The sequence below is a fragment of the Nicotiana sylvestris genome, chromosome 1 (assembly GCF_000393655.2).
Source record: "Nicotiana sylvestris chromosome 1, ASM39365v2, whole genome shotgun sequence".
NCBI classification, from domain to species: domain Eukaryota; kingdom Viridiplantae; phylum Streptophyta; class Magnoliopsida; order Solanales; family Solanaceae; genus Nicotiana; species Nicotiana sylvestris.
In genome coordinates, this window is record NC_091057.1 from 98421113 (window position 1) to 98430309 (window position 9197).

Here is a 9197-nt window from a genome sequence, read left to right on the forward strand (position 1 = left end):
ATAGCTCCGCATATAGTTCCTGCTCCCGCAATCGAGCTAGGACCTTCCGCAAGTGCATCAGGTGTTCCTCCAATGTTTGGCTATATACCACAATGTCATCCAAGTAGACCACCACAAATTCATCAATGTACTCTCGGAAGACTTGGTTCATCAAAGTGCAAAACGTAGCTGGGGCGTTAGTCAAGCCGAATGGCATAACTAGGAAATCGTACGACCCATATCTTGTCACACAGGTCGTCTTGTGCTCATCACCCTCTGCAATCCGAACTTGCCAATAACCTGTCTTCAGGTCTATTTTGGTGAACACTGTCGCACCACCCAGTCTATCGAACAAGTCTGCCATTAACGGAATAGGGTACTTGTTCTTCACAGTAATTTTGTTTAGAGCCCGATAGTCCACACAGAGTCGTAGACTACCATCATGTTTCTTTTGGAATAGCACAGGGGACCCGTATGGGGATTTGGAGGGCACGATAATCCCTGTGTCTAGCATTTCCGTCAATTGTCTCCGAAGCTCGGTGAGTTCGGGTTGTGACATTCTGTAAGGCGCCCGGGCAGGTGGCTTCGCGCCCGGCACCAGCTCAATTTCATGATCCACAGTGCGCCTAGGCGGTAGTCGCTTTGGCATGTCTTGTGGCATGACATCTTCAAACTCTAGTAGTAGCTCCTTCACGGGTTCAGGAATGGGACCCGAGGAGCATTCTACATCTTCGATGCAGAGGGTTGCCAGGAACGTAGGTTCGTTTCTTTTGACCCCCTTCTTCAACTGCAAGGCCGAGATGTTTTCAACGGCCATCTTCATGGGCATGCACGGGATAACGCAGGGCTTGGCCCCGTTTGCTCCCATCATCAGTAACATGTCAGCATACGGTACAGGCATGGTGTTGGTTTGCCTCAGGAATTCCAATCCAACTATCAACTCGAAGTCATCTATGATCACCACGCGCAAGTTGAATTTTCCTTCGTAAGGGCCAAGCTTCATCGGTACTTCTTTGGCTATTCCACCCACTGGCTGGGGAGGTGAGTTGATAGCCTTGACACGGCCTCTACCTTTCCCTACAACTAGACCAAGGTGCTCCACCTAAGTCGAGGCTAAGTAGTTGTGGGTAGCACTCGTGTCTACCATGGCCCGAATGGGCTTGCCATTCACCTTCATCTCAACAAACATTAAGGTCCTCTCGTGCTTAAGAGGAGTCTCCTCATCCGCCTTCTTTTTCCCTTTCTTAGTGACGGGACATGGGTCCTTCTTCTTACGGATACCAGCATTAGTCTCTGCTAATGCCTCAGAAATGGAGCCAACAATTGCATTGAAGGCACCTACTGGTTTAGTCTGATCCGCATCATCTGAGTCGTCATCAGTCCCATCATCAAAAGTCTGATGGGCATTCATCTGTGCATGTGGGCACTCATTGTTCCAATATGGTCCGTCGCAATGACGACATCCTGAAGGAGGCTTCCTCCCCCCCGATCATTGTTGTTAGACGCATCACTGTTGCTGCTTGTGGAGGGAGCCTTAGGTTTGGTTGAGCCCCGATCTCCCCCACTTCTGCTAGGGCCACCATTGCTCGACTGGCCCCCTTTGAATCCCGCTCAGGCAGGCGGCTGAGGCCTATCCTTCCGAGTTTCCATTTGATAGTCCCCAAGGCATTCAGCTGCTTGGATCGCCTTGGGCAGGGTATCTACCCGTTGTCTTTGTAGCTCCCTACGGGCATAAGGTTTCAGCCCTTCTAGGAAAGTGAAGAGCTTGTCTTTGTCCCCCATATCGCGTATGCTTAGCATGAGTGCAGAGAATTTCCGCACGTAGTCCCGCACGGATTTGGTCTGGCGGAGCTCCCGTAGCTTTCTCCTTGAATTGTATTCAACATTTTCAGGGACTAACTGTAGGCGTATGGCTGCCTTCAGTTCTGCCCATGTCTCGAGAGCATCTTCACCGGCCTTGATAGCTTCGTATTTCACCCGCCACCAGAGTTTAGCATCACCCTGAAGATACATGGCAGCAGTTGCTACCTTCTTGGCTTCTTCTAGGCCCCCAACAGCATCAAAATATTGTTCGACATCAAAAATGAAGTTCTCCACTTCCTTGGCATTCCTAGCTCCACTGTATGGCTTTGGCTCAGGAATTTTCAATTTTTGTGTCGCGGAGGTGGGGTTTGCAGCGCCCCCGACCTGGTTTCCACCGCCTCGCAGTAGGCCCTGTAAGGCAGCATTGACAACATTGAGCTTGTCTGTCAAGTCGTCAATAGTTTGTTGCATGGCAGTCACCCTATCTGCCTCTTGTGCCCTGTAAGCTAAATCCTCGGCACGCTCCTGTTGGAGTCCCTCGAATTTGCCAAAAATTTCGGCTGCCTCTGTGGCTGCCGTTTGCCGATCTCCCTCGGAGTCACGACTGATGTTTTCTATGTCAACTTCGGCCTGGAGCACCCTGCGGTCCAGGTCATCCAACCTTTGCCCTAGGCTGGTTCTTAGTTCAGGCACCGTATCCATGATGGGCAGTAATCCGTCAACCGTCTGTTCAAGGGCCGCAATGCGGTCCCCATGATTCACCATGGTCAGAAATGGTGGTAATGGCAATGCGTTCCCTCGTCCGATGTCGAGCCTAGGCTCTGATACCAACTGTTACGCGGCGCCTTCCTGAGATTCCTTGGAAGGGCGACGTAAGGCTAAGCAACTGATGTCAGTGCAGTTGCTGTCCGCCAACTGAGGTCCCCTCCGTACGCTAGACTAGATTGTCAGTGCCGTACGGGAAAACCAATGTCAAGAGAAATTGAGAGAACAGGAATGAGAATTGAGAATGAAAGAAAGCTTGATTGCATTAATGAAAGCTATTACAGAAAGGAAATGCGGTGTCGAGGGGGAGAGACACCAGTACAGAGAATTGTTTGCTTGCTAGAAAGTTTTGATTGTTTGGTCCCCCTTAATAATGCTTAAAAAAAATAATCCAAAGCTACAAGACTAGACTTGATTAAGCTAGAGAAACATAATGAAATTACATGGAATAAAACTACTCTATATTTACAATGAAAAAGACTTAGTTTGCTATAAGGCAGAAAACATGGCCGTTGTCGGCAGCATAGTCTTTGGCATCAGGATCTGCGCGCGCGGCATTGTCTGCGCGCGCGGCGCTGTTGGCATCTGCCTGCGGTTGGGCGCTGGCGAGGGATATCGGTGGGGCGACAGAGGCACATGCGCGCTTGTCACTTGGCGCGACCAAGACCACGGGGCCGTCCGTGGCGCTAGGCATTGGAAGGCTTGCTAGGACGCCACGGGGCGCGCCCAAGGGGTCATGGGGCACGGCTGGAAAGCCGCCCATGACATTCTCCCCCACCTGAGTTGGCGACGTCCTCGGCGCCTTACTTGCAAGATAATCTTCAATTAGGCTCTTGTAGGCTTTGAGGTTTGTTCCCCTCTCCCAAGTGTTCTCCTCTGTATCACAGCCCTGCCATTTCACCAAGAACTCCTGGTGATCTTTCCTTGAGGCATGAATCACTCTATCATCAAGGATAGCTTCAACACGCCTCTTCCCGGTTGAATTGGGCCCTCGAATACTGGGTATTGTGAGCTGGCTCCTTGAAGGATCCTCTGTATCTTCCCGAAAAGGTTTCAGGAGGCTGACATGAAAAACAGGATGAATTTTCCACCAAGCTGGGGTATCCACCCGATATGCAACTTTTACGAAATTTCTATAATTTTAGATGCTCACACTAAATTATGGGTTGCCGAAGATGGGGTGGATAGCAGCAGCAAGGGTTTCATTGAAGAAGAAGAAGGGGTTAGGGTTTCGAGGTCTGTAGTTGTCAAATCAATAGATAGGCCATAGGCATGACACATGCCTTTAGCCTTTAATTCAAAATTGCCATATGCCAAGGAGGTAGGGCCCTATATTAGGTTTAATAATCCAGCCAAAAGGGCCAGTATTATTAAGGATGTTGGGCCTAAAAAAGTTATTATTAAGAAACCAGACAAAGGTGCATGCATTATTAATGAAGCTGGGCCTTCAAACACAAAGAAAACAGATCGAGTTTATTACAATAAAGGCCCAAAAAGAAGAATAAGAAGATACATATCTGGAAGGTCAGAACCCAAGACCCATGTCTTCTTAAAATACGCTCCTCACCTCCACCTCATAATCTTGATCCCCTTTTAATACAACTCCATGCTCTGGAAACTAAGCCTATGATGTCTGATTCAGAAGGGAGTATTTTCCCAAGCCTCTGCGATGCTGATGATGAAGGAGAATTGCCCCAGGATATAGAATTTCCTTCTATTCCTCCACAAATTAGGGTATCAGCACCACTGTTTGGCTCAGAATCTAATTACTCTTCTCAATCTCACAATGATACTCTCTCTCTTCCTTGGTATGGTGATAACTCTTCTAATCAACAAATTGTTCATACTCCTTCTGTTATACCCACTTCAAAATGGACAAAGTTGGTTATGGTGAAGGCATGCAAAGCATTTGGGGTTAATGCAGCTGGTTTCGAAGGGGGTTGTTCGAAGACAAAAAAAGAAGAAAGGGGTGACAAAATTGAAAAAATTAGTTTCGAATTTAAGCCAGGGAAAAGGGAAAGGTAGGGTAAGGGGTAGGATTCACAAAGCTCATTTGAGATGAAAGTAAAAATCCTTAGTTGGAATGTTAAGGGTTGAATGAGAGTAAAAAGAGGGGATCATCAAATCTTTGTTGATGAAGTGGAAGGAAGATATAGTATATTTGCAGGAGACAAAAATTGAAGAGTGGTCACAACAATTAGTAGGTTCTTTATGGGGAAATAGATGGGCTAGCTGGGCAGATTTGCAAGCAAATGGCACAAGAGGCGGGGTCATCATTTTGTGGGACAAGAGGTTGTGGAAAAATATTAACATTCAGCAAGGTATATACTCAGTTTCTGTCATTCTAGAAAGTCTCCAAGAACAATTCAAGTGGTATTATACTTGGGTATATGAGCGACATTCAGTTGCAACAAGAAATGATCTTTGGCATGAATTGGCAGCAGTAAGGGGTATTTGGGATGAGCATTGGGTGATAGGAGGAGACTTTAATGTATGCAGATATGAGCATGAAAAATTCAATTGTCTTAGAAGGTCCAGAGAAATGAAATCTTTCTCTGATATTATATTGGAATTGGAACTATTGGATTTACCCCTACAGGGAGCTCAATATACATGGTCTAGAGGTGAAGAACAACTTCAGGCTTCTAGAATTGATATGTTCTTAATTTCATCTGAGTGGAATGACAGCTTCAAGGCAATAAAGCAGGTGGCTTTACCCAGAGTAGAGTCTGATCATAAGCCACTAATGCTTGAATGTGGGAATTGGGACTCCAATTCATCTTATTTTAAATTTTAGAATATGTGGTTGCTAGCAAAGGGATTCATGGACTCAATTAAAGAATGATGATCCAGTTATCAAGTAGTGGGCAGTCCAGACTTCATCTTGACTCAAAAACTGAGGAATCTGTAGAAAGACATCTCATGCTGGAATAGGGATGTATTTGAAAACTAGAAACTCAAAAAAGTAAGGCACTTAATGAACTAACTATACTGGAACAATCATCTGAAGGCAGAGTTCAAACACAAGCTGAGAAGGCTCAAATGATCAACCTGAGCAGTTAGCAAAGATTGAGGAGATTTCATGGAGACAAAAATCAAGATGCTTATGGCTTAAGGAAATAAACCGCAAGCCCTTCAGAAAGAAAGACATAATATAATAATGAATTAATTAATAAAAAAAAAAAAAAGGGTTGGTTAAGAACTATTGACTGTAAACCATAGCAGTTACAGTCACTCAATGGAGATGTTCGCCTTTGTTTGGAATGAAGATGAGATGGAGATAGAAATACAAAGTACTTCCAAAAGATGGCTAATGCTCATAGAAGAAACAACTGCACTAATAGGCTACAGATGGGGGAAGTCATCACTGAAGATAAGGAGGAAATCAAAAGTGAAATCCTGAACTTTTACCAGCAGTTGTACATAGAGAATGAACCTTGGAGGCCGTCAACTAGGTTTGACAATCTAGCTAGGATTTCAGAAGCTGAGAGAAACTGGTTGGAAAGGGAGTTTGAGGAGCATGCGATTCTTTCAATCATTAAAAAATGTGCTCCAGATAAGGCTCCAAGACATGATGGTTTTACTATGGCATTCTTTCAACATGCTTGGGAGATTATAAAAAAGGAGGTTATTGATGCAATGAATCACTTTCACCATAGTTGCTACATGGTTAAATCTATTAATGCCTCTTTTATTGCTCTGATTCCTAAAAAGAAAGGCGCAACCGATCTCAAAGATTATAGACAATTGCTTATAAACTTTTGGCTGAAAAGCTTAAAACAGTCATTGGGAAGTTGGTATCAGGGAGTCAGAATGCTTTTGTAAAAGGGAGACAAATCACAGATGCTGCTCTCATTGCAAATGAAGCACTAGATTGGAGACTTAAGAGTAGAGAGCCAGGGTTGTTATTTAAACTAGACATTGAAAAAGCTTTTGACAAAGTGAGCTCGTCATACTTGCTCACAATTCTGAGGCACATAGGCTTTGGAGAAAGATGGATAAGATGAATCAAGTTTAGCATCACTACTATTAAGTATTCTATCCTAGTGAACAGGGTGACCCTATCTCACCGTTCCTCTTCATCTTGGCCATGGAATGGCTTAGTAAAATGCTGCAGAAAGCCAGCCAATTATAGTGGATAGAAGCTTTTAAAATTGGGAGTAATGTTGGGACTCAAAACTGTTGTATCTCATCTGCTCTATGCAGATGGTACACTGATTTTTTGTGGAGCTGAGTGGTCTCAAGTGATCCAGCTAAACCTAACTTTATTCATTTTTGAAGCTATTTCAGATTTGCACATGAATATGTCGACGAGTACCATTTATCCTGTTAATGAAGTCCCAAATATGGATGAGTTGGGTGGTATTATGGGATGTAAAATTGGTTCAATTTCATCTACTTATCTTGGTTTACCTTTGGAAGCAAAATTTAGATCCACTAAAATTTGGATAGGATCATAGAAAAGTTTGACAAGAAACTTGCATCATGGCAAATGTAATATCTTTCATTTGGGGGCGGATTAACACTTATCAACAGTGTATTGGATAGCATACCAACTTACTATATGACTTTATTTCCAATCCCAGCAAAGGTTTTGAAGCAACTTGATAAGTTAAGAAGAAACTTTCTCTGGGAGGGCAATAATGAACAACATAAATTCCACTTGATCAAGTGGAAAATGGTTACCCAACCAAAAACTCAAGGGGGATTGGGAATTAAAGATCTAGCAGCACACAGTAAAAGCATCATGATGAAGTGGTCATGGAGATACAATATGGAGGATGCTGGGTTCTGGAAAGTTGTCCTCAAAACCAAGCATGGAGAGCTGAATCACTTGTGTTGAAAAGTCTCAAGTGCTCCATACAGTGTGGGATTATGGAAAAGCATAATCAAATTATGGAGTACTTTTGCTCAGAACATCCACTTTGAAGTTGGGAATGGTACATACATCAGATTCTGGAAGGATAAATGGCTTGGAAACTCTACCCTTCAAGTTGAATTCCCTAACTTGTTCACCATAGCCCAAGATCCTAATGCTGTTATTGCCGCATACAGGGAAGGGGTCAATTGGGACTTGAAGTTCAGAAGGGACATGCATGATTGGGAAATAAACGAGCTGCTAGACCTCTATGCAAGACTACAATAAAACAATGTTAACCCCCAAGCTGTGGATAGACTTAAATGGGGGAATCATGGTGGAGGCATCTACACAGTCAAGGTGGGATATCAACAAATGTTTTCTACTAATCACATGATAGACAACTAGCCCTGGAAGCTTATTTGGAGAACCAAGCTGCCACCAAAGGATATCTGTTACACATGGATAGCATTATATGAGGCATGCTTCACACAAGATAACCTGATAAAAAGGAACTTCCAGTTACCTAACAGATGCTACATGTGTCAAAAGGAAACTGAAAGTACTTGCCACTTACTCTTACACTGTGAAGTGGCTTCAGACATATGGTATATTTTTTTGCCTTTTTGGTCTTAAATAGGTCACCCCTTACACAGTCAAGGATGCTTATTAGAGCTGGAGTTTATAGAAAGTTGATAAAGTCATCAGGAAAATCCGGTCAATGGTCCCTGCTTGTATTTTCTGGTGCATTTGGACAGAGAGATATAAGAGATATTTTGATGAAAACTCAACTCCTATAGGTTCTTTAAAGGCTCTGTGTATTGCCAATTTGTTTTGTCGGTCTAGACTATACCATATCAACAATATTGATCAACTTTTGGATTTCATTAGTTCCTTAGCTATGGCTTAGCCAATTATGTATAGGAGCCAAAATATTTTTTGTAAGCTCAAATGCCAAATCATGTACATCTTATATCTTCTTGATGTCATCTATTGAAATCACTTACTTTATTAAAAAAAGCACTTTTTCTATAACATGAAAAGAAATTACTCATTTTGTTGAAATGATAGAAAATGTTTTTCTACGTTATGAAAGGAAAATACTCATTTTATTGAAATGAAAAAGAAAGTACTTTATCAGCATATCTACAACATAAAAAAGTACTCTAAAATATTTTTACTTAGGGTAGGGGTAGGCATGCGGGAGGGAGGGTGTTGGTTTTGAGGGGTGAGTGGGGATAGGGAATAGAGTGAGGTAGGTTGAAAATGAGTTTTGAAATTTCTCTTCTCTTGATAGGAAAACATTTTCTCCCAATTGGAAGAAAATGAGGTCATGAGAAAAATATTTTCCAAAATATTTAAGCCAACCAAATATGAGAATATTTGAAAACTTTGTACCAAACAGATCCTAATTCTCCTTCACTATCTCTTATTTGGTGATAGATGATTGTGTTTTCTTCCAAATATTATCTCCTCCTATCTTGGCTAAAAGGTTCTAACTAAAATGGATTATCTACGCAGTCACAAAATAATAATTCTCTGGTCTTGCTTCACTCTAGTTATTTATGGATTCGTTGGAATTATGAGTACTGAATTGTAATTCGTTTGGTACAATGGTGAGATATCCAAGAATATGCTATGGGATCGCTATCCCACTTTTTATATGAGATAACTTAATTCTATTAATTTAGTGTAATATTTATTCTAGCATTAGCTAATACTTATAAGGCTATAACCAAACATGGGATGATGCAATTCCAAATTTTATTTCGGAATTATTGTCCTTATCCAT

The 9197-nt window shown here is 42.6% G+C and overlaps 1 protein-coding gene across 1 annotated transcript; it reads left to right on the forward strand.

Annotated features, from left to right (window-relative positions):
• The first annotated feature begins 5853 nt into the window (after nt 1-5853).
• Nucleotides 5854-6682, forward strand: LOC138872558 (uncharacterized). The gene is made up of 3 exons (XM_070150781.1): nt 5854-6216; nt 6321-6488; nt 6602-6682. The coding sequence occupies exons 1-3, from the start codon at nt 5854-5856 to the stop codon at nt 6680-6682; spliced, it is 612 nt and encodes a 203-aa protein (XP_070006882.1).
• The last annotated feature ends 2515 nt before the right edge of the window (nt 6683-9197 follow it).